Below are 26,923 nucleotides of genomic sequence, written 5' to 3' on the forward strand. Positions count from 1 at the left end.
CAAAGTAAAAATGTGCAGCTAATTCGAAGCATTTTAGTTTTTGGAAATACAGAAGTTTTTCATAAATTAGAAATGTTGATACATTTCACGGCTTATGTGTACGAGTGTGAGTTTTCACCAGTGGAAATATTACTATTGACACATGTGCATTTGGTTAATGCAGCTTTTATTTGGATGGGTCAAACAGGAACCTCTCTTGTCATTCACGGTATTTCCAGCGCTGACGACGTTCAAATCCAGCATCTTTCCGTCATTACAACAAAAGTAACGTTAGTAGACATTTTATTTCCTCCAACGTGACAAGTGAAAAGGCTCAAAAACAGAAGATGATTTTGTTTTATTGGAATCACGTGCGAGCCAATGACGTCAGAGGTTCCAGATGTTAGCAGCTGTGTAGCTGCACGTTGTTCCACATTGTGACCTCGACTTGTGCGGAAAGAGTTCCGGGGCGACGAAGAATGAGCAACATGAAGGACAAAGCGAGCCTCCGCCAGCAGAGCTCCGACAACAACTCGGTGAGTAGTAACGAGTGGGACATGGCGAACGATGTGTTCGTGTCGGGCTACGACGACGACCCGTTGGAAGCGGAGCCGAGCTCGGGCGACCCGGTGGAGCCCGGCATGGACAGCAGACACCTGCCGCTTGTACCTCAGGACGGCATGATGCTCGGCCTGGCCGGGGACGAATATCCGGCTGCGTCCTATCTGGACATCGAGCCGAACTACGCCGAGAGTGACGGCGGCGTGACCGCCAAGAAGCGAATACGGTCCAACAGCTCCCGGCACCGGGGGGAGATCGTCACGGAACTGGGCCCGGAGGAGGTGCGGTGGTTCTACAAAGAGGACAAGCGGACCTGGAAGCCGTTCGTCGGACACGACTCTTTAAAAATCGAGACTGCCTACGAGCAGAACCGGTGTGATCCGGTCGAGGCCGAGGGCAAAGGAGCCGCCAGGAGCGGGGAGGTCCAGTCCGCGGAGAGGGTGGTGCATGCGGACTCCGCTTCGGAGGAGAGGAAGGACCACGTCAGCGGAGATGCGGTGTGTGTGAGGGGAGGACTTTATGAAGTGGACATCCGGGATAAGGAATGCTATCCCGTTTACTGGAACCGTAAGCACATGATTTTAAATTTATGATTACAACAGATTACCTTTTTTTTTTTTTTTTTTTTTGGAAAATACTAAGTCAGGAGTAGTTCAGTTACCATAAACAATGTTGTAACCCCATGATAATTTAGAATAGCCACTTTCAAGTGAATGCAGAGAAATCCATGCATCACTGCATATCATAGCAGTCTATATATATATATATATATATATATATATATATATATATGTAAGGTGGCGACTTGTCCAGGGTGTACCCCGCCTTCCGCCCGATTGTAGCTGAGATAGGCTCCAGTGCCCCCCGCGACCCCAAAAGGGAATAAGCGGTAGAAAATGTATGTATGTATGTATGTATGTATGTATGTATGTGTGTATATATATATATATATATATACAGTATATATATATATATGTATGTATATATATATATATGTATGTATGTATATACATTCATATATATATATATATATATATATATATATATATATATATATATATATATATATATATATATATATATATATACTGTGTATATATATACCCACACATAAAAATGTGTATAAGTGTGTGTATACAAACGTTAGGTCAGGAAAAAACACAGAGGCTATAGCATCCTACAAGCCTGTTTCGCAGGTTTCCCTTTTATGTGTGTGTATATATAAGCGGTAGAAAATGGATGTATATATGTATATATATATATATATATATATATATATATATATATATATATATATATATATATACACACAGTATATATGTATATAAATACGTACAGTACAGGCCAAAAGTTTGGACACGCCTCATTCAATGTGTTTTCTTTATTTTCATGACTGTTTACATTGTAGATTGTCACTGAAGGCATCAAAACTATGAATGAACACATGTGGAGTTATGTACTTAACAAAAAACAGTGAAATAACTGAAAACATGTTTTGTATTCTAGTTTCTTCAAAATAGCCACCCTTTGCGTTGATTAATGTTTCGCACACTCTTGGCATTCTTTCGATGAGCTTCAAGAGGTAGTCACCTGAAATGCTTTTCACTTCACAGGTGTGCTTGAAGTTCATCGAGAGAATGCCAAGAGTGTGCAAAGCAGTAATCAGAGCAAAGGGTGGCTATTTTGAAAAAACTTAAATATAAAACATGTTTTCAGTTATTTCACCTTTTTTTGTTAAGTACATAACTCCACATGTGTTCATTCATAGTTTTGATGCCTTCAGTGACAATCTACAATGTAAATAGTCATGAAAATAAAGAAAACACATTGAATGAGAGGGTGTGTCCAAACGTTTGGCCTGTACTGTATATATATATATATATATATATATATATATATATATATATATATATATACTGTATATATATATATATATATATATATACTGTGTATATATATATATATATATATATATATATATATATATATATACTGTGTATATATATATATATATATATATATACCGGTATATATATATATATATATATATATATACTTACGGTATATAAAGTAATTAAGCATCAAGGCAAAATAAGTAAGTCTAACAGAGTGTTGGCCATCATATTATCGTAGAACAAGAGCGTATTCCTGTGATGAGGGGTCAGTGGTTCACTGATGGAACATGGCTCCCTTTGGAGGAGGATGAGAGTGACATGATAGAGCAGGATCATCTTGGCCGTTTCCGAGGACAACAGATGAGAGATACTTATGAAATGGAGACAGTGGCCACCACAGTGGACAGTAAAGACGGTAAGATATGAAACATCATCTCTTACAGTGGTTTGATATGCTAGCAAGTGATTTTTTTGAAAGTGTACTTTCATTATTAGTTTTTTCACACATACACTTTTTAAAAAGCCCTACATGCAGCATACTACATATACGACTGTGTTCTTTCATGTCAGCCATTCACAGTCTGAAGCTGAGCCGGAGCCATATTGACTGGCACAGTGTGGACGAGATGTACCTGTATAGTGACGCCACCACCTCCAAGATTGCACGAACCGTCACTCAGAAACTGGGCTTTTCTAAAGGTACATGGCGAAGGTTGTGATGCATGAATATTGTTACAAAGTAGTGCTATAAATCTGATGTGTGGTAGTGGTGGTGATTGCAAAACGTCAACATTTGTGTGTTACTAAACAACCACTGATTAATAACATTGAAGGAAAACAAAGTCAAGATCACGAGTCCCGTGTTCCTCTCTTTTATTTTAGATTCCTTCACCTTATTGGATTCTTTTTCCTCCCCAGATTGCCTTACTTCCAGCAACGAGGCACACACGCAACAGCTCTTGAATTAATGTTACTCTTAAACACAGCGGCTCAAAGGGGACACATTTATAAAACATTCTTGCCTTCCTTCATACTTCTGCTAAAACAATCAGTTTGAGATTTGCCCCATTAGGCACGTTTTTCCCATTGGTGACGTTAGCGAATTATTCATACAGTATATGGTGTAAATTCACCTAAAGTGCTTGGTGCTAGTTCGCCATTGTTTTTCAGACGCTTTAGTCATATCCTCTTGTTGTGGGGCAGACTAGTTCGTACATGTACATACATGTTAAAATCCTCCACTGTTGCCATTTCTAATACAAAGTAGGGTATAGTTCTAACTTATATCTGTCAGTAGACTCTATAGCAGACCTGGGCAAAATACGGCCCGCGGGCCACATGCATGTTAAGAATTTCAATCCGGCCCGCCGGACGTTCTACATAATTTTTTTAAACCTTTAACATCAAAACTGTCGCCGTTCTATGACAATGTAGTGCTGTTTTTAAATTATCGTAAGTTTTGAACTATAGAAAGTATTTCAATGGCTGAAATCTGCACTTTTGGGTGTTATACCAGTTATTACGGTAATCTACGTCACAGCAGCTCAGACGAGGAACAAAGCAGAGTGGGCGGGGTTTGTTTTCAGAGCAGCCAGCCCGAAAGGCATGTCAGAAACAGATGCGGAAGCAGATTTTTACAACAAATGTCTGCATAAAAGTGATAAAAAATCATATTGTGGGGGTTTATTACCCTTTTTATTTATATTTTGCTGTTTGTTACATTTTTGTTGTGTTTTGCTTGATTGTAAAAGATACACAACTATCGAGGAGCTGGTCTGAGAAGTAAAAGAGGAGCGATGTTCATATGCTGTTAATATTCATTGTTTTATTGTCCATAGTTAATATTGTAAATCAAACTTTCTTTATTTTAACGTGCATTTTGGGTGTCCCATTCAGTAAAAAAATGTAAAATTCCATTCCGTTTTTTTGAGGTTGTCTGTCATAACTTTTTTAGAACTCTATCGGACATTGTGACTTTTGGTATTAGTGTTCCTGAAAAAAAGGGACCCAAACACACATACTGTACAGCAGATTTTTACAGCTAAATGTGTTCGTATAATTTATACACACATACACCTTGGCCCCCCATACACATTCTTGCTCTCAATATGGCCCCCGAGTCAAAATATTTGCCCAGCTCTGCTATATGGAAGCGCTAAAAGTACAACATGACTGGGAGAAAACACTGTCGAAGTGGAGACACGTAAATAAGACCGGCCACAAAACGGTGCATCCTGAAGAGACAGTCAGAAAGAAACTTAAAGATGGTCTGTAAAACATAATCTATGTAACATTTTGACCAAAAACCCATCATTACATGTTATGTAGACCACAAGGAAGTGTTTTAAATGAAGAAAAAAAAATACAATCGTAATATGACCCCTTTAAGCAGGAAGACGCCAGATTGTTCCTCATTCTCCTCCCCCATCTTTGTATTTTGCCTGCAGCATCTTTTATCGCACTTGAAGTATTCCTATTCTGTTTTTTTGTCGAGTCACAATGTTTGTGCATAGTCCTTTTCTCATTTCCTTGTCTTCCTGCCAGCCTTGTTTCTTCGCTCCATCTGCCCTTCGGTCAAGCTTCTTTTCCTTTTGTAGACAGATTAAATAGTCAAATTACTTTGCCTTTTTGTATTTACCCCCGCATGGTTTGTAGTTTCCTAGTTATCTGAAAGTATCACGATATTTGCTGGACTTCACGCTCGTTATAAGCAGCCATTAGAATCATTTAAAAATAAATATTACCTCCTTTGGGTCCAATACATAGTGTTCACTTTGAATGTATGTTAGTTTGAATTCTACTGTATGTCAGTTTTTTCTGCTGTTTTATGGGTTTTTACTAAATAACCTGAGGAGCTCACAGGTTCATGTTTATTGTCCCAACCTTATAACCGCTAGAGCAGGGGTGTCAAACTAATTTTAGCTCAGGGGCCGCATGGAGGAAAATCTGTGCAAAATCTGTATAAAAATCATGGCATTAAAAAAAAAAAAAAAAGTGGGACCCCAAACATTTACCGTGGGACCCCATTTTTATGACTTGAAGTGGTCCCTGGGACCTCATTTTGAAAATTCTTATCACCAACACTGATGGAGTATTGGTGCGTGCAAAACAGCAGCAGGCGGCTTTGGCCTGCAGGCCAGTTCTAATACTAATCAAATATCATCCCGGAGGACATAGATTTTTCATTCGCGGGCCGGATCTGGCCGGCGGGCTTTGACTTTGACACCCCTGCGCTAGAGCATCCATCACCTCAGGACAGGAGCTGATGTGTCTTCTGTATCCACAGCGTCGAGCAGCGGGACACGTCTCCATAGGGGGTATGTGGAGGAAGCAGCGCCCGAGGACACGCCACCTGAAACCACCCACCTTGTATTTGTGGTGCATGGCATCGGCCAGAAGATGGACCAGGGTCGCATTATTAGGAACACCAGCATGTAAGACAATTGAGAGGTCTCCAGTCCAAAACTGGATGCTGACAAGATCGTTGTGGACAGTAATTTCGTTCTCTTGGCAGGATGAGAGATGCCGCAAGAAAGATGGAGGAGAAACACTTTCCTAATCGCACCACAGAGCATGTTGAGTTCCTTCCTGTTGAGTGGAGGTCCAAACTGGCTCTTGATGGAGGTATGCATCACTCATTTTTAATGCATTGTGCTAGCAGCACATACAGTCTCATCCTTGTGGAGATTATGTGTTTTACCAGCACCCGTTAGGGTCTGCAATATTATTTCTTATTTTTAAGTGATTTATGGTTACAATAAACTACAATACTTAAACTAAAAGAAACTGCAATACTTTACAACTATAAGTAACTACAATGCACTCCTACAACTACAAGTATCTCCAATACATTACTACAAGCATAACAACTACATAAAATTACAATACACTACTACAAGTGTTACAACTACATTCTTGTACATGTTAAAGAATGGACAATAATAAAGCATCCTGAATCCTGAACTACAAAAAACTGCAAATACACTACAATTACTACAACTACAAAAAATTACAATAAATGACTACAAGTCCGACAACTACAAACACTACAACTACAAGGAACTACATTTGAACAGCTTTAAGAGTACTACATCTACGAGAAAATATAACACATCACTACAAGTACCACAAAACCCAAAACCAGCGAAGTTGGCACATTGTGTAAATTGTAAATAAAAACAGAATACAATGATTTGGGGCATTTTTACCACTGTGTTACATGGCCGTTCCTCATTAAACTTTTGGGAACCAATTTTTGAAGCTTTTCAGGTGGAACTATTTCCCATTCTCGCTTGATGTACTGCTTAAGTTGCTCAACAGTCTCTGTTGTTGTATTTTACGCTTCATAATGCGCCACACATGTTCAGCGGGAGACAGGTCTGGACTACAGGCAGGCCGGTCTAGTACCTGCACTTTTTTACCATGAAGCCACGCTGTTGTCACACGTGCAGAATGTGGCTTGGCATTGTCTTGCTGTAATAAGCAGGGGCGTCCATGAAAAAGACGTTGCTTGGATGGCAACATATGTTGCTCCAAAACCTGTATGTACCTTTCAGCATTAATGGTGCCTTCACAGATGTGTAAGTTACCCATGCCTTGGGCACTAATACACCCCAATATCATCCCAGATGCTGGCTTATGAACTTTGCGCCTATAAAAGTCCGGATGGTTCTTTTCCTCATTGATCCGGAGGACACGACGTCCACAGTTTCCAAAAACAATTTGAAATGTGGACTCGTCAGACAACAGAACACTTTTACACTTTGCATCAGTCCATCTTAGATTAGCTCGGGCCCAATAAAGCAGGCATCAAATTCCAAATGAGCTAATATTTGCCAAAAATAATGAAGTTTACCAGTTCGGACGTTAAGTATCTTGTCTTTGCAGTCTATTCAATTGAATATAGGTTGAAAAGGATATGCAAATCATTGTATTCTCTATGCCACCCAAACGCCTCCCTAGGGAGGTGTTTAGGGCACGTCCAACCGGTAGGAGGCCACGGGGAAGACCCAGGACACGTTGGGAAGACTATGTCTCCCGGCTGGCCTGGTAACGCCTCGGGATCCCCCGGGAAGAGTTGGACGAAGTGGCTGGGGAGAGGAAAGTCTGGGCTTTCCTGCTTAGGCTGCTGCCCCCGAGACCCGACCTCGGATAAGCGGAAGAAGATGGATGGATGGATGGATGTATTCTCTTTTTATTTACGATTTACACAACGTGCCAACTTCACTGGTTTTGGGTTTTGTACATTTACGAGGAACTACAATACCCTACTACAAATACTACAACTCTAATAAACTTCACTACGACAAGTAGTGGACTACAACTACAAGAAACTACAAGTACACTTCTACAAGTACTACGACTACAAGAAAGTACAATTCTACAAGTACTACGACAACAAAAACTACATGTACACTACTACAAGTATTAAAACTACAAGAAACTACAATACACTCCTACGACTACAAGTAACTTACTTGTACATGAAACTAATATATAGACCATGCTCTTGCACACATAATATTAAAGGGCTTGAAAGTGTGATGTGGAAACACATTCTATTGTGGGTCTTGCTGGACTCTGAATCGCTTATTTACATGCTTGAATGCAGACTTTGACCATGTTCTTGCAGACACAGAAGTATATTGTTTGTATTTTGACCATGCTCTTGCAGACACAGAAGTATATTTTATGCATTTTGACCATGCTCTTGCAGACACAGAAGTATATTTTATGCATTTTGACCATGCTCTTGCAGACACAGTGGATTCCATCACTCCTGACAAGTTAAGAGGTCTCAGAGACATGTTGAACAGCAGCGCCATGGACATTATGTACTATACAAGTCCGCTTTACAGAGATGAGGTGAGTTACATCGTGAGTTTATGCAGAACCTAAGGTATACTTCCTCTGTTCTGTTGATAGTTAGGAGATGTTTGTCTCGAAAGGAGTAAAGAAACATGTCGAAACAGTCCAGTGGTTATCATAAATACACATCAGTAGACAGTGTTCATCTTTCATACGCAAAAAATATTTGTTGTTATTGTGCATAGATTACCCGAGGTCTGACTCTGGAGCTCAACCGTCTTTACTCGCTCTTCTGCTCGCGAAATCCAGACTTTGAGAAACATGGGAAGGTGTCCATTGTCTCTCACTCGTTGGGCTGTGTTATCACCTTTGACATCATGACCGGCTGGGACCCTGTGCGCTTTCATCATCTAGAAGTTCCGGACCCAAAAGAAGCCGAGGCTCGCTGGCCGAACGACGAAGAGCGACACCTTCAGGAGCAGCTCAGACTCACTCGCCTCAGGTATCTTTGTTTTGTATGTTTGTTAATGGGCAGGGCTCAGCAGTACTACTACTACTACTACACCAATGTCAACACAACTTTTACAATTTACCATCTGACCATCCTGGCTGCAGCGACAAATCAATTAAATCGATTAGAAAAACGCTTCGATTTGTATTCTGTTGCTTCGATTAATTGTTTAATGAGTGTTACTAATTAAAATATATCAAATCCAGACTGCAGGGCATGGACATAGTTTCCGCACGGCTGTTGCAATAGAGCACAAATACACATGGGTGCCATGATCTGTGTTGCGATGGACAGCTAAAATTAGAATAAAGTTTTTTCTTCTAATAAGGCACACATTTAAATAGTAAAATTTCAATGTTGATGACGTGCACTTATTAGGAAAAAAGGAATGAAAGCTATGGTAATCAGAAAAAAATCATTGTTTATTTCAAGGGGCCCTATCATGCAAAACCAACTATTCTTACTTATTGGTACCTGCTGTTGTGCATTTGATATCTGCATAAGTCCCGAAAAATTGAAATCAATCCGTGGAGGGATTACGTAGATATTTACAAACAATCTTGCCTTCCTATCTACTTCCTCCAAACGGTCCGTTTGGAACATGCACGATATAGACGATATACATTATTTGGCAGACAAAGGGATTGTAATTCTGTTGCCCTATCGTGACAACACATTCTAGCCATGTACCGGTAATATGACTATGATGGACGTATCCTAAGTGTAATGTAACGTCCTTGAGCGCAGCTCGCAAGTCACTTCTAATTCACTGACCCTCCCCTCCATCATGCATTTCTTACATGTAACTTTATCACTGGAGGACTAGCGGAGGAGGAATAGCTAAAATGCTACACTACACTCCGTAACGGAATACAGGCAGCAGGGTTTCCCCTTAATGTATTCGATCGCGGTGCACTGGCACAGCAAAATAAAACGCGCCACACTTTAAAAGTTAGGGTTTTTTATGTGAAAACAAATTAAAGTAATATGATGTATTGTAGCCTCCAGAAGAAGTCACAACAAAGTCTTGAGCGCTTTTTAACTTTTATTGCCAATCTTATGCCCAATTACATCACGTATTCCCTCTGTGCATACAAGTCCGTCTCTGTGCAGACACACAAAACTTCCTCATTCTCTGCCAATCCCATTTCACTTCAGGCACAGTGTTTTCACAATCATTGGAAAATGAACATCAATAACACACAAACATAAACATTTAACACCTGGAGGTCCTTACAGTATGACTGGATATATATAGCCTATTATTGCGCACAATTGACTAGTGATGCACTGAAAATTTGGCCCCCGAAAAAAGACTTTGATCACGGAAACAGCACTGCCGAAACCGGATGTTGTGATGACGTCGGCAAGATGCATGGGATTGACTGAAGCGAAGGCAGGAGGTCTGGGATGTGGAAGTACTTTAATATATCCTAGATATACCCACGGAAAGCAATCTACAAAATGTGCAGTGTGGAAATAATAAGCAAGTGTGACGTCAGTGAGTGTTTTGGGAGAGTAGAGACTCGCTGCAGAGCACACTATACGTCAAGGACATGGACGACATAAGTACTGTAGTCTGAACACATGTAGATGCTTCAATAACACCAGAAAAAGATGATAGATTTGTTGCTTGTTGTTTTTAATAAAGAAAAAGTCACAAAAAATCTCTTGACACTTGAAACATTCTCAACAAAGAACATTGTACAATAAACGACAACAAATGAAAAATAGAGCAAAACGATATAATATTAAAAATATATATGTTAATACTAAGTAATAATAACACTGATTTGTTTTTAAATGTGTGTGTACGTTGTTTTAGCATTAGTAAAGAAAATATATGCATCATTGCAGATTATGCAAATTGTACGATGCCGTCATGATGACCTCACCCCCACCACACCCTCTAGCCACGCCCCCACGCCCCCACTGCCACAGGCTTTTTGCCAATTTGGGGGAAACACTGAGAATCCATATTAGCGCCAAGATAGAGCTCTTGAATGTAACCAGAGATGGGTGGATTGAAACAAATATTGACAGTAAAGATAACAAGTATAGTGTCAGTATGTGGTTCATACGACAACGGTCAGTTAGATATTTTGTATTATCACAAAATTTTTTGTCGTTTTTGTTATTGTTTACAAGCTCAGGGACTGAGTCTCTCTGGACACAGGAGGACTTTAAGGGAGAAACCATAGGCTTTAAATGTGTTTTTTAGTAGTTTTTGCTTATGTTTAGTTATTTTGTACCATTGACTTTATTTCGCTCAAAATATTGTATGTAACAAAAGTGAATAGGGAAATAATTCAAGTATTTCATTGATATTATATTGATATTGTCATTTGTGATCAAAAATGTTATCATTCAATGTGCTTGAAAATTTAAAGTAACGGTACCAGCATTGATATGGCCAATGCTGCCTTTGTAACTACTTGGTATTGGATCAATGGCTGAATTTGTAGTATTGCCCAAAATTAATGTAAAGTATCCAAACAATGTAAGAATAAGTGCTTATTACATTTTAACATAAGTGTAGATAGAACATGTTACAACAGAAAGTAACCAGGTATTAATGGTAAATTAGCTAGTAGATTTATAATAGTTTTGACACAATAATACAACTAGAAATGTTGTATTATGTACAATGCATGTATGTATGTTACCGCACACGTCAGCAGCCAAATTAGTAGCCTTTGTAACCCGTTTTAAAATGGTTCTATTATCATCTATATTCCAATTAATTCGTCATGGTATATCGTTATTGCAAGAGGGTGCAATATTTAATTATCGCCATATAGATTTTTGAAAAGAAACTTACTGCAGGGCCCCACTGGGAACCAAATTGATTTTAAAATGACCCTTTAATGGTGGGAATCGCCATAAAACAGCATTATCTCTGTGCTTGTTGTACTAGTTCAATAGTAATCACTTTTCTACCCAAACCTGTTTATTAAGGCAAAACATGTGTGCAGGTCCCTAACCCTTTGACCTCACACACAAAGTTTTTAAAGTAAGCATAACTTTTAAATAGTTTTTGCCTCTTTCTGTACAGGTTGAGGGACTTGGAGGACCAATTTCAGGGTCTGCAGACCTTGTCATGTGTAGCGGTTCCAGCTCTAAAGTTTAAGGTAATCTTTTCCTGATGAAAGGTAAACACAGCAGTAAACCCTAACACTTCACAAACATGCATGAAGCACCACGTGCATGGTGCCTGCAAAAATACTTGATTATGACTGCTGATATACTGTATTATATTACAATTAGTGAATGGTGATAATCATGACCTATCCTCTCTAGCAAATCAATGCCATTTAAGAGCATTGTTTAATGTTACCTTTTCTTAATCTGCCAGGTGGAAAATTTCTTCTGCATGGGTTCCCCTCTGGCAGTATTCTTGGCATTGCGAGGCATCCGTCCGGGAAGTAATTGTGTCCAGGACCATATACTTCCTACCTCAATCTGCAATCGTCTCTTCAACATATTTCATCCTACAGACCCTGTGGTGAGCTCACTCTCGTTATACCATGCAAAATCATAAAAAATAGAGTTGCAACTAACAATTATTTTGATAGTCGACTAGTCAAAAGATTATTTCTTAATTGATTTGCTTTACTTTGAGTCCATGACTTGATTTTGACTCATTTTCGAAAGCTATTACAGTAAATTGGAACAAAGGAAATTACTAAGAAATTAATTGTTTTACCTTAATACACAAAGTAATCAACCACAGTGAAAAATAAATAAACTTAAAGTGTAAAATATCCTGTAAACCTAAATTTCAGTACAAATAAAAACAATTTTAATCCTGTACTGTTAGGATTATTTAGCTGCCATCAGTCACCTAAAGGAATAATACTGTAAACATGAATATTCATTATCAAAGTAAAAATCATCAATAAATCAATCAATGTTTATTTATATAGCCCTAAATCACGAGTGGCATCCACCGAACGCCTCCCTAGGGAGGTGTTTAGGGCACGTCCAACCGGTAGGAGGCCATGGGGAAGACCCAGGACACATTGGGAAGACTATGTCTCCCGGCTGGCCTGGGAACGCCTCGGGATCCCCTGGGAGGAGCTGGACGAAGTGGCCGGGGAGAGGAAAGTTTGGGCTTCCCTGCTTAGGCTGCCGCCCCCGCGACCCGACCTCAGATAAGCGGAAGAAGATGGATGGATGGATGGATAAATCACGAGTGTCTCAAATGGCTGCACAAGCCACAACGACATCCTTGGTTCAGATCCCACATTAGGGAAAGGAAAAACTCAACCCAATGGGACAATGAGAAACCTTGGAGAGGACCGCAGATGTGGGGACCTGTCCGGGGCATATGGTACAATACAATCAGCAAGATAGGATGGAGCTAGACCGTGTAGTATTGTATACGTAAGTAGTAAAACTTTAAAGTCACATCTTAAGTGCACAGGAAGCCAGTGCAGGTGAGCCAGTATAGGCGTAATATGATCAAAAACATTAGCGTTACTTTTTATTTGCTATTATTTACTATTGGGAACCAAAATCTGAATATAAACATTGTATTTCCACTCCTCTTTGCTTGTTGCTTCATAACAGACAAAATAAAACGAGTACATCTCTATGTAAGATTCACCACTGGCCTCTAACACGCTACTTAAATATTTGTATATCCCCTCAGTGGCAAAAGGACTGCTGGTATTGGTTGTAAAAACAAAAATGTGTTGTGTAAATGCTACAAAAATAATGATTTTATCCTTGCTTCATAGTTTAACGTTAGCTAAAGCTTACTCCGCTTCTGCAGTAAAAGCTGGGATGTATTGCCCCTGGAAGTTCCCGTGTGGGTTGTTAGCGGTACAAGAAAATAAAAGTACAATACAATTTTATTAAGTGACGTGACGACAGTAACAAATATTCGTCAACAATTTTACATTGTCAACATTGAACCTCAGAATATGAAGGGGACCTATGATGGTTTTAATTTACATTTAAAACACTTCCTTTTGGTCTAGATCATATGTATTGGTTGTGCTTTGGTGTACATTTTGCTTTAAAGTTAAAGTACCAATGATTGTCACACACACACTGGGTGTGGTGAAATGTGTCCTCTGCATTTGACCCATCCCCTTGATCACCCCCTGGGAGGTGAGGGGAGCAGTGGGCAGCAGCGGTGCTGCGCCCGGGAATAATTTTTGGTGATTTAACCCCCAATTCCAACCCTTGATGCTGAGTGCCAAGCAGGGAGGTAATAATTTTGCTTAACAGTCACATTTAAAATCCACCTTTTGCATGTGTCTACAAAATGTTCGTTTGTGGAGGCGTTCCCTTTAGATTGTATTTCAAGCTCTCCCCACCCAGCCATCTCCAAAAGTGTCAAAATTAACTTTTGAAAATGTACACTGTTTAAATATATGTCTAATAGATGAACATCACTGCTATTTGTTTTCCAGACACGGTCAAAAATAAACTTAACAAAAGTGTATAGATTCACTCGGTCACAACATTAGGTACACCTGTCCACTCATAGACAAAACAGCTGCTTTTTGTCTCCCTGCTTAAAGCAGACTGGGGAAGGATTTCCTACCCTCTGGCTCATAGTATACATATTCATTCCTAATGTTCAAATAAGTACGTCCACCTCGCTGTGACGTCACAACTTAGCCACACTTGAAAAAAGACTACAAAACACTGTGGACAGAGGCATCCAAAACAGCATGAAAGTTCACACCCAAATGCAGGAACATTGTGATTTGATGCTTTAGTTTTGTTTGACACAATTATCCAACATTGTAATAACATTTATAGGTCAGAAAAGAGGAAAATCAGTATAGGTCCCCTGTTGAATGCACCTCAATTAGGGATGCTCCGTTTGATCGGCCACCTATTAGTATCTATCGATTTTTCTGAAAAAGTAAATGATCAGCCATAGGGATGATGTTGGATAAGAAATTATCGAGTTTGAGCCTATTATCGAATCCTCTTATCGAACCGATTCCTTATCGATTCTCTTATCGAGTCCAGATAGGTTGTTGTATATGGAAAAAAACACACAATATTTGGTTTAACAAAAGCTCACTTTTATTATATAAGAAAACAATAAAATGTAATAAATAAATAAATATTGACTGTTACCCCCCCTAAAAAAATAAAATAAATAAATATTGACTGCTGTTACCCAAAGTATATTAAGTGGGATTTTTCAGAAAAACAAATATATACATTAACACAAAAACAACCTGTCTCTGTGATCACTATAGGTGTATAAATAATAATATAGTGTTAAATAAAATCAGTCCCTTGGACACAACACTGAAAATAATACAGCTCTCCAAAAAGTGCACTTCTACTGCTATTTGACATAACTGTTTGTTATGATGTTTTGACATTTTTGCACTTTATTGTTTTATTGAAAGAAAATTCTATGAAGAGAAAAGTTGTTTGCAAATGTGGTTACAATGCTAAAAAATGAAAAGTTAAAGCTAAAAAAAGAAATACACTTTATTGAGTTAACATTATTTCTTTATAGGGGGAAAGGTGTGATGTTATGAGCTATGCTAGGGAATATAACAACTGCACTACCCAGCACGCAACGGGAGTGACGAGCATGCGCGGTAGGCCCGAAAAGTGTTGTTGCATGTCGTCACGCCGGCAGCTAAGAATGAGGTTCACGCTACTTTCACGCTGTGAAAGTAAACATCAAGAACTCAGCCAACACGCCTCGTCTGTATTATTTATAATTAGACAGACAACACATATACAGTGTGATTTTGTTTTGTTTACAAGGAAAGAAAAACAAAAGTTAAAAAAGGGAGATCATGTCATATATGTGCTGCGGTTGCTTTAAGAATGTTGCGACAGCTGCCGTAAAGGAGGTGCGTTGCTAGCCTGGTTGCTATGTTTCTGGTTGGTCGTAAAAGTGTTCGTCATGTGTTTGTACCCTGCTCAAATGTCTCAGTAAAGTTATTCATTGGATTATACCTTTTGTTTTGAACTTTATTACACCTTGGAGCGCTTGTCCATTGTTTTTCCTGCTTTCCCTATCTGCGCCTAATGACTGAGCTACGTGACGTCATTTCTTGTGATGTCTCAAAGGGCATTTCTGGTCGGGACGGGATTTGTTCCCAGGGATTCGAATAAAGAACCAACTCTTTTTCTTTACTATAGTGGTCTCGATAACGGGTACCGGTTCTCAAAAAGGGATTCGAGTCTGAGGACTCGGTTCTTTTCTTATCGAACAACCGGGAAAACCGGTTTCGAGTATCATCCCTAATCAGCCACAACGAATTAATGTCTTCCAATGCCGATCACAAAAGTCGATCCCCTCTGGCTGACATTTTATTTATTTTTGTTCTGTGGCTGACAGCCGGCTAACAGCTAGTTGTGTATCTCCATACACAATGTGAGGCCGCTCCCTAAGTTAATAATCATCACCTCTATTGAGGCAAATAAACGGCATTTCTTAGTATCTTAGGTAGCTTTATCACGTAACAATGTCACTGGAGGGCGAGGCTAAACGTGTTACACACCCAGAACAAGTCAGGAGCAGGCATGCTAATCGCTAAGCTAACTTCTTAGTTAGCTTGAAACAATACGAGAAATTAGTGTTTTTTTTGTTTTTTTTTCAAGATGGCGCCACTGTAGTGGCTGCTGATTACAGGAGCTCCGTACTCTTATGTGTCCTCCTTTTAGGTTATTGATGTTCCTCTCTTGTTTTCATGTGTTTTTTGCCTTGCGGTTTGGGCCCCTTCGAGACTGCCCAACATAGTGTGCTGGCACTTCTGCAGTGTTTTCTGGTGCTTTTTTGTGAAGTTTTGGATCTGCCTGGGGGGAGTTTTGGCCATGGCCATCTTTGCACTGTAGACCAGCTGCTGGCTGTCTGCCAAACCGGAGTCCACTTGAAGAGACCAGAGGAGATGCAAAAGAAGAGACCAGGCTGCGGAGCTAGCATTGAGCATCTGATGGACGAGCTTCCCGGAGCTCAATGAGCATGTATCAGACACTTTGGTCTCACTGGACGGATTCTCGCTCATCCGCGCGGACTGGACAATGGCCGAGGGCTTGTGGGCAACCTAGGACGGAGTCGGCTCTCTTTGTTGCTTTGTTAGGTCTGTTTCTGACGATGACATTGAGCACTGCAGAGGCCACCGCGGTGTATGTGGGTGTTGAGATGGTGTATCGTGCAACGTATGTGTGCAATATGTATTATTATTGCTCTTTTTTGTGTGTGTTTTACTCTGTAGCTGTATGTAGAAATGGCACCGCTGAAGTGGCAGCTGGTTGTATGAGCTCTGTGCTCTTTTGCTGTTTTACATGTCCTTTGTGTTAATTGATGTCTCCTTCTTGTGTTCATGTGTTTTCGTCTTATTTTTTGTGGACTTTTTGTGTCTGCACTGCAACCACATATTTTCCCCATTGTGGGTTGAAAAAAGTATATCCTATCTTATAAAGTGTACAACTATTAACAGAAAATAAACAAGTAGATTAATAAGGGCTAGAGAGAGGATAATATAATGTTGTCTGTTGCTGTGTAGCGGCGAGGCCTACGTAAGGAGAGGGCAGATCGATCCATAAATGATACTGTTGAAATGCAACCATTATAGCACTACAGACAATATACAAACTCATATAAGGTTTCCCCCATAAGTTATATTTGCAAATTATAAATATTTCCATCACAAACTTAAACTACAATAAAGACATTGTTCTCAATGTTACAATTAGCGGGCACTGTGCATACGTTACTCTCTCCTGGCTCTAAGGAAAGGCGGTCGCACTCTTTCCCCTCTAAACAACGGAATTGATTAACTGTCCTCTCAACAAAATTGACAAGATCTTGGGCTCGGGGGAACCTGCCTGTCCTGTCGGAACGGTTATTGCTGGACACACGACAGACTCTTGGGGGAAGAGGAGTGCGGAGTGCCTGGCGAATTTTTTAGTCAAGAACTTTGAAGACATCAACCTATCGTGATAACAGGACATCAGCTGATTGAAGTTGCCCTGGCGTATCGACAAATTGGAAGATGCAGGCAGCTGTTCAAGGTACCCCATAGCTGCCACAAATGACTGAAGGATGCGGGCAGAGCGTGGACACTCAGGTTTTTAGTTTATGACTAAATTGCAAGCTGGACAACATCGAAGACTGATGAATTTGAGGACAAATAGAAATCGACAATCAGAGTGAAAAGTGTAAATTTGTTTTCGCTCGCTCAAACACAAACATTCTAATCTGGATTGTTTTCCCTGGCAAATGACCTGGCAAGGTCGTTGCTTCAAGATTCCCCTCGATGACAGTGCAGCGAAGACGAAACAAATTCCTTCCCAGTTAACACCTGGGGAGCTGAACTCTGTTCGCTGAGCCTGCAGAGCGACTCCAGCCAGGCCTACAGACAAAACACACACACACCATGGACCATGGATATATACGCACATGTACCCCAACCTCCACCCCACGCCTTTGCCACCGCTTAACTCCACTGGGGCGAGGAACAGCTGGAGCAGCGCCAGAAGGGCAGCAACTTCGCCTCCGAATGTACCTCCTCCCATCCCCTACTGTTACAAGTCTAGTGGTTTCTGTGTCGTAACATGTGTATGTGTGCTTATCGTGGATATTGAGTTTTTTTATTGCACCCGGTTTGAGATTTACTTTTTTACTAAACCCCCAGTCCACCCCCGTAAGTGGTAACCCATCAGCTTTCCTGTTCTGTCTCCCTGGACAATGTATGTGTATTAAAGTTTGTTCCTTTCTTCCTTCCATACTTCCTACATAAAAATATTTGATGTATTTAAAATGTGTTTTAGACCCAACCATTTGATTCTGTTTTTCCTCTGCTCTGTTAGGCTTACAGACTGGAGCCGCTTATCTTAAAGCACTACAGTAATATTGCACCTGTTCAAATCAATTGGTAAGTCACATCATGAAGTTATGTTTTTGTTTCGTGAAATTGACAAATAGTGGGGAAATAGAATAGGCTAAATGTGTTTGTCGTCATCGTAACAGGTACAACCACATTGAGGGTGTGTTCTCCTATGGTGCCTTAAAAGAGTATACAAGAATATCACTAGATAAAAATACAAACGGGATTCTTGGTTTTAAGTATAGTCTCAGTTAGTTGCAGAGTGATAGAAAAAAAGGATATGAAATAAATGTAAAGTTGATGGCAATTTAGAAGACAACTACAGCTCTCTCGCATTAAAACTGTTTCTAAGCTACAGTATGTTTACACTGTAGGGTCTGATGCCCAATTCAGATTTGTTTTATGTCATCTAATGTAATCTATTTGTGTCTAATGTAAATGAAATGCGTCCGTTAAGTCACCCGCATTTATGACTTCACATGCTCTCCAGCATGTTTGCAGAAGTAAGGTCTCAGTCATGGTGCATTTGTGGCATTTTCAAAGATTTGTACAACCAGAAACAACCTTTTCTTAACCAAATGATCTTACTCTCATTGACTGGAGCTGAGTCAACAACACGAACGAGTTTGCATTGACCACTTTGTCAATGTCTGTATGAACTTAAAATATTTTTTTTACATTTGGCTGTGCGGTATTCTCCCACTCGACTCATCCAAGATGCGTGGAGCAACCCTGTCAAATCTGACCTTCTGCGTATTTTGCCATCGACTTAAGTACTTTTGTACTTGTGTGCCTCTGAGGCTGGAAGCGTAAACATTATATTGCACTTCAAGTTTGGATCCAGTGTACACCATATGTAATGAAATGATAAAATAAACATACAAACAAAACAATTGTTACACATATACAAAAAAACAACTGTTACACGTATACACTATGTCATTGTTATGGTACATGGTAATGGGTTGTACTGTTATGGTTGTAATGGCTACTTTGACACTATTTCCACATTCACCCATACATTCACACACCTGAACCACATACCATTAGGAGCAAGGGTGAAGTGTCTTGCTCAAGGACACAACGGACGTGACTAGGATGGCGGAAGCCGGGGAGCGAACCAGGAACCCTCAGGTTGCTGGCATGGCCGCTCTACGAACGGAACCATACATATACAGTACCCAATACAAACAATAGTTACGCATATACACTATAATGGGATGGATATGATAGGAAATACTTGTGGTTGCAGTGCATATTTTTATATACAGTAACAAAAGTCAAATGTAATAAAAAAAAAAAAGTAGAAAATATTAAATAAGACATATTACACACTAATGATTGCACTATGTATACATAAATAATAAAACAAAGCAATATATGTTTGCAACAGCTAGTATATATCCAGTAAATGTCCACCACATTTTCTTCTGATTGTGTGTGAATGTGAGTGTTTGAGTGTGAATGTTGTCTATCGGTGTTGGCTCTGCAATGATGTAGCGACTTGTCCAGGGTAAACCCCGCCTTCCGCCCAAATGCAGCTGGGATAGGCTCCAGCCAGCCCCGCGACTCCGAGAGGGACAGTTGTAGAAAATGGATGGATGGATGTTAATATTCTTGTACATCGACAATGAAGATTCTTTGAAGTTAACAGAGTCCTATTAGAATCTTGAGTTGTTGCCAATTTTTTACCCATTTTGATAAAAAAAAAAAAAAAAAAAATCATGAAGGTGTCAATGTACAGCCAATTGTGTCTTTGTGGACTTGCATGAAAATAATGTGTTTCCGGTCAAATTATAAGCTGATTTGTGTGACTGTGTTGTTCAGGTACAACACCGCGAGTCCCACGCCGTACGATCAAATCCGTCCCACGCTTCTTAACTCCAACAAGGACACAACAACTATATCAGATTCAGACAATCTTCCCAGCCCCTGCACCTCTCCACCCCAGGCCCGCCGTCACTATGGAGAGTCCATCACCAACCTGGGCAAGGCCAGCATCATGGGTAAGCACATTCCAGGTTAAACATTAGCGTTATGTCAACTTTTTCTCAGGCTTGCCGTCTGGATTTTACTGCAAACGAACCTTTGATGAGAGGTTGGGCACCCTCTGGATTGCTCATCAGCCAATCACGCAGTACTTTTAAACAAACAAGCATTCACACTAATGGATAATATACATCACGGGTGTCGAACTTAAGGCCCTGAAGGGAACACAAAAAACAGTGGTTCCATTTTTTCATTTGCACCTGTTCAAATTAATTGGTAAGTCACATCATGAAGTTGTGTTTTTGTTTAGTGAAATTGACAAATAGTGGGAAAATAGAGTAGGCTAAATGTGTTTGTCGTCATCGTAACAGGTGCTGTTGTGAGTTGCTAGTTCTATCTACATATTGTTTTTAACAGTGTACATCAAAGAAATATAATAATCACATGCATAGGCAATTGGATAACAATAGAATGAGACAAATCTTACTTTTATATTGATATATTAATCACTGTTACAAGCGGCACTCTAAGGACAGATAACTGCAATGTGACCCTCAATAAAAACAAGTTTTACACCCGTGATATACATGATACCATTAACATTACATGCATGTTTTTGGGATGGGCGAGGAAGCTGGAATATGTGTAAAAAAAACTCACAAGTATGGGGGAAGCATGCAAATTAAAATGATTTGTCATAATTCCAACCTTGATCCTTAATCAAATTATGTGGTCAAGATGACAGTTGATACCTTCATCATACCTTCTGTTCTTCAGGGGCTGCGAGTCTTGGAAAGGGTATTGGGGGAATCCTGTTCTCCCGCTTTTCTCGATCCAGCGGACAGGTGGGCGCAGTCGAGGAGGAGCCATCAGATATCGAGAGTGGAGCCATTGAAGGCGAAAACGCATCTTCTGAAGAGAAGTCAATGGTGGGCGAAAGTGATGAAAAGGAAAAACCAGTGGAGTTGGAGCGCGTGGAGGTGGAGCAGACCTTGTCGCAATCCACTTCAGTAGTCATTGACCACACCTCATGTAAGTCCAAAAGACCCCTCGACGGTATGTAGGTTTTTCGGAACAGCAACTCTCCAGGTGTACAAAAGTTAATTGTTCGGTAACGACTATTAAAGATGTCTATGAATGCTCTCATTCATCCAGGTCATTCTAATATCAGGGCATTTAGTCAATCGCAACTGGATTGTTTGGTTTGTCATAGAAGACTTTTCGCCTCCTCAAGTGGGCATCATCAGTTCATGCTCAAAGACTTAGATTGGTCAGATCTAGTCTCAGACAAAGATTGGTCAGATTTCACCAATATGGTGAAGTCTAGTTGGATGAGAAGCGAAACATCTTCTGAGACAAACCAAACAGTCCAGTTACGATCGATTGAATGCCCTGAGAAGGCTAATAAAGAATTTATCGAACAACACCTGCCGCACTTGAAGTCAAAAACTTTCAGGCAGGAACGCACCAGGCTTACTCTTAGAAGACAGTTCCTCCTCCTTGTTCCTTAACACCTGTATTCATGATGCATGAAGGTGATTTGTCTTGGAAGGATGTCCAAAAGATCCCAGGTAGCCTGGAAGACTCTGGTCACTTCCTCAAACGCAGTCCAAATCTGTTTCTCCAAGATGAAAATTTGTACGCTACTGTTCAAAAAGCCCAAAACAAGAATGAAACAAAGAGTGAAAAGCAGTTTTATAGTAAGCTCCATGTCCAAAGATCACAGTGACAACGTTACCGTGCACTAAATTATTCTGATTTCTCAAACAGTTTTTTATTTTTATTTTTACACCTACATTTGAAGGCCCAGTGACCATGCACACGCTCTATCAGAATCAGAATCTGAAATACTTTAATAATCCCCGAGGGGAAATTAAGATTTTCAGCACAATCCCATTCAAGAGCTGACAAACATTACAGGGAGACAGAACAGGATCGCTGACGGGTCTGCCAACTTCCGGCGCCCCTTACAATAAAGGTGAGAAATAGGTAAACGCTGGGGAGGAGGGAGGGGGGTGAGAAAAAAAAAATTCAGTCTAAGCCTGTGCCCCTGAAGAGGGGGTCCAGACTGAGGCCAAGGGGGGAAAAAACTCATAGCCATTGCACACATAAACATGTGTAAGAGGGAAACATCAAATAACATTAAAGACATTAAAGCAGAGCTGATGCAACCAGCCACTTCTACACACAGCCACAAAAGTTAAAAAAAATAAAAAATAAAATCATATACACTGTGGTGGCCTCTGCGGTGTTCCACGTCATCGTCTGCAGGGGTGGGGGGAACATTGCCAGATACAAGAGCAGACCCAACAAAGCAATCCAGAGAGCCGACTCCGCCCTTGGCCGCCCACCAACTCTTGGCCGGTGTCCAGTCCGCATGGATGAGCGAGGATGCGTCCAAAGAGACAGAGGTGTCCGATACCTGCTCATTCAGCCAAGACACTGTGAAGCTTGTCTGTCCCGGCGCTCAGCGCCAGCTCCTCAGCCCTGTCTCTTCATCCGCATCTCCTCCAGTCTCTCCAAACGGACTCTGGTGTGGCAGAGACCCAGCAGCTGGTCTCCATGGCCAAAAGGCTACCGGGAGGCAGATCCAGAAGTTCACAAAAAAGCACCGCAGAAGTCACGAAAGTGTCACCCCTTGTCACACAGTCCCAAAGGGTCCCAAACCATGATTCAACTTTGTGTCTACCGCCATGTTTGTTGCCTGCCCTTGCTGTTCCATGCGCCGTTTACGAGTAGCGTGTTTCCCCGTCTTTATCCAAAGATAGATGTCAACATTGGGTATGTGCTGAAAGCTTCATTTATGATTGATGTCTTTGTTAAAAGCTTAAACTCTTTTAGGTTTTGCTCACATGTTCTTTCTTTTTTTTAGACTCGCCAAGTTGGTGCTTTTTGAAACACTCGCAGCAAACGTGTTTTAAGAAAAACAAATAATATGAAGATAATACTTAAATGGGAAACATTAAATGTTAAAAGTATGTCAAACAAACTTTTAACAAAGTGATCACTGCAAACTTGTTGTTCGGTTTTGTTTCATTGGACTGGAGAGCGTGTAATTTTTGTCATCGTCATTTCTTAAAATCTTGCACTCTTTCACCCTTCTTGATTACCCTTTGAGGAACTCTGAAGAAACGTTTATCCTTTTCGCAATTTAAATGGTGCCAACAGCCTAAAACAACGCAAACACGGTATTTTTCTTTGAGAAGGCTAAACGCCTAATACCCTTTGAGAACAGATGCTGGTTTGACCATCACACATATTTAATGAGCTGGACGTGAGCCAGACGTGACGTCATTTTAAATCCAAACAATTGGTCATACGCCATACACTGGGGGGGGGGGGCGCTTATTTCCTTTTAGTGCAGATAAATATATTGATTTTCCAGTTGACCTATGATGTCACACTAGCCTCTGCATCTCCTTACAAGTCAACAGCTTAGATTTTTTTGTACCTGATGTTCGCTGTAGTATTGGCACAGATTGCAAATATTACGTCTCTAATGGCTATGCTGATGTGCATCAAGAAATGATCTTAGATTGCGCTACGAACATGACACTACTACCAAGAATGTCTAGGAGTGGATGCAGGTCCTAAGCAAAGAAAGACCGGTGGGAGAGAATTGTTTCGAAGGAATTTTCGGACGGAGAATCATGGAAAGAAAACTTTAAAATGTTCATTCAAAAGTCTCTGTGGATTGATGAAAGGAGTTTTAAGTTCGAAAGAAAATACTGTTCGTGCCCCGGCCGATACTGTTTCAGTATAGTCCGCGCGTTGAGACTGACGCATGTGCGATAGGAAGGTGTCCCCTCCAGCAGCACTCACCCACTTGAGAGATCTGGTTTCCAATCACATAATGCGGGTGTGTTTGTCCGATTTCTCAAAAGCCAAACATGATTAGATTAATGTGTTTCCACAGGTTGTAGGATGCTTCTTTAGAGCCAAACTATTTGAGAAATCAGACTAATTTGATTTTAGCATGACCAAACAGTTAAACAAGTGATTAGTTTTTGGAGGAAATCAAGATCTTTGTTCTGGATTTTTAAAAGGCTTCCTGACTATTGGGAGATACGGCCTACGAGTGATTTTCTTGTCAATAATATGCCTATTCATCAAAATCTGCTGTTCATTGCAAGCTGATGAGACTATTCAGCAAATTGGTTAATTCTCTGTTTCAATGTTGGTCCCTTACATTATTTTATGAAAATTGTTTAATTTTTCTTCAATGAATGTTGTCTGTGTTGGACCTGTGATGAGCTGGCGACCTGTCCAGGGTGTACCCTGCCTACCGCCCAAATGCAGCTGAGATAGGCTCCAGCACCCCCTGCAACCCCAAACGAGACAAGCGGTAGAAAAATGGATGGATAATATTTAATTCTAATGAATTTCTAATCTTTGTGTTTCAGTGGAACTGGAGCGGCGCATTGACTTTGAGCTACGCGAGGGCTTAGTGGAGAGCCGCTATTGGTCAGCTGTGACGTCACACACGGCCTATTGGTGCTCTTATGATGTGGCGCTCTTCCTCCTCACTTTTATGTACCGACCTCAGGAGACTCCTGACACTGCAGAGGACAACACAGACTCCTTATAGCACACATGTACAAATGGCACGTGCTGTTCGTTCACTTTCTATTTCCAAAGTTTTTCATTACAAAATGATTGCTGCCAAAAATAGTTAAAAGATAAATGCTACTTTATGTACTATTTCTAGTGTGAAATGTTAATATACCATACATCTTAATTTGATTGTACATACTCAACTTCAACATTGCTACTTAAATGCAGTTTGACTTAATTTTAACAGGCTTCATATTACATCAAATGATAATGAGGTTTTAAGAGAAATTAACACAACACCTTTCATTGAACAGATGAGCTGTGCCCAAAACGTAGTTTCCTGCGACAACCGCTCACTTGGTGAGATGTTTGTCATCAAGTGGCCTGGACGCCTTTGTTTGCAGAGAAATGTTGAATGTGAATCCAACAACATCATCACTCTGTCACACATGAAGGTGCAAACATCCTGCTTTGGGTACAGGAAACTTTCACCGCATTGAGAGACTGATAAACGAGGGGCGCGTAACGTCGAATTTTGGGTGAGTACCCCCTCGCCTCAGCCAGAACATTGTGACAATGACCAGAAACATATGGCGAAGGTATCGAAGGAGTGTCTCAAAAAGGAGCACATTAGGATCTTGGCATTGCCTCGCCAGTGTTTGGACCTTAATCCCATTTTTTGGGATCTTCAACTTTGAATTGCCAAGGAACAGCCTCTAAATATCAGGATTTCAGGAGTAAATTTAAGAGGAATGGACAAAGAGATTTGTGCAAGCACAATAAATCTCACCTCTGTGCTGGCCAACAAGTAGTTCGACACCAAGTACAAAACAAAGTGTTGTACTGGAATGAAATACTCCTAAATATTTTGCAAACCATTAAGGGCCAAAAAGGACTATCCCTTCTTGTGATTAATGTAACTTGTACAAGTAAATGTGTCATCCTGTACATTTAGCTTAGTTTGTTTTACATGTTCTCCATTGCAGAATTTGTCTGATAGTTGCCAATGAAATGCTATGTATAAATATGTGTAGGATAAAGTTGCATTAGGAAACATCCCACTTAAGGTCAAACCTTAAGAGTGTGCCAGTTTAAAAATGTAACAAACTGCACGGTTGACGAAAAGACTGTCAGCTTAAAAAGCAAGTCAGCTCCATCATTTGCCTGACTACAATGCACTTTTTCTAAAGCAGGTGGGAAAGTGGGGACTATCAGTTTTCTGGCATGTTTGACGTTGGAACTGCCAAATGCAGAGACTCGGTCAATTATGAACAACAGTGAAGGTTTTTCAAAATGGCTCCTCATATCCAGTCAGATCCATTCTCCTTAATATGTCTCCAACTTAGAATTTGGTACTTCCTGTCAGAGGAAAACCTGTAGCAGTCATGTACACACCCAGCTGTGAAACCAGCAAAGCAACATATGTATTACCACTGCCTTTTCCGTACCTGTAAAACTTTAGACCTCTGAGGTACAGGATAGGGTTGTACACTTGTGTTTACTGTATAGTTTACCTTAAAAACTCTTCATTTTTGTTTTCATTTGTAGTACAACCTCACGTGTGTGACTGTAGTTGTTTTTTCTTAACACACTGTCTGAAACCAACTAAAAACCTAAAATCCGAGTACAGAAAAATTTTGTTTTTACATGTGTGTCAAACTCTTCTTTTAAAGGTGTCATATCATGATATTTTTGTCTACATTTAAAACACTTGTGGTCTACATACAGTGCAAGTATTCATCGCGCTTCACTTTTCCATATTTTATGTTACAGCCTTATTCCAAAATGGAAAAGAAAAT

General features: G+C 40.3%; 1 protein-coding gene across 2 annotated transcripts; it reads left to right on the forward strand.

Moving 5' to 3' along the window:
* Positions 1–228: 228 nt before the first annotated feature.
* On the forward strand, positions 229–26,181 carry ddhd1b (DDHD domain containing 1b). 2 transcript variants are annotated; one of them, XM_061929291.2, is made up of 14 exons: positions 229–1,107; positions 2,674–2,850; positions 3,006–3,134; positions 5,722–5,869; positions 5,950–6,059; positions 8,194–8,300; positions 8,489–8,745; positions 11,810–11,885; positions 12,110–12,259; positions 18,565–18,629; positions 20,409–20,587; positions 21,348–21,602; positions 24,974–25,174; positions 25,439–26,181. In XM_061929291.2, the coding sequence occupies exons 1-13, from the start codon at positions 459–461 to the stop codon at positions 25,156–25,158; spliced, it is 2,487 nt and encodes an 828-aa protein (XP_061785275.1). In that variant the 5' UTR covers positions 229–458; the 3' UTR covers positions 25,159–25,174; positions 25,439–26,181. The 2 variants fall into 2 exon arrangements, with proteins under 2 accessions (XP_061785275.1, XP_061785274.1); XM_061929290.2 differs by having other exon boundaries at positions 24,974–26,181.
* The last annotated feature ends 742 nt before the right edge of the window (positions 26,182–26,923 follow it).

The sequence above is a fragment of the Nerophis lumbriciformis genome, linkage group LG34 (assembly GCF_033978685.3).
Source record: "Nerophis lumbriciformis linkage group LG34, RoL_Nlum_v2.1, whole genome shotgun sequence".
Classification (NCBI taxonomy): Eukaryota; Metazoa; Chordata; class Actinopteri; order Syngnathiformes; family Syngnathidae; genus Nerophis; species Nerophis lumbriciformis.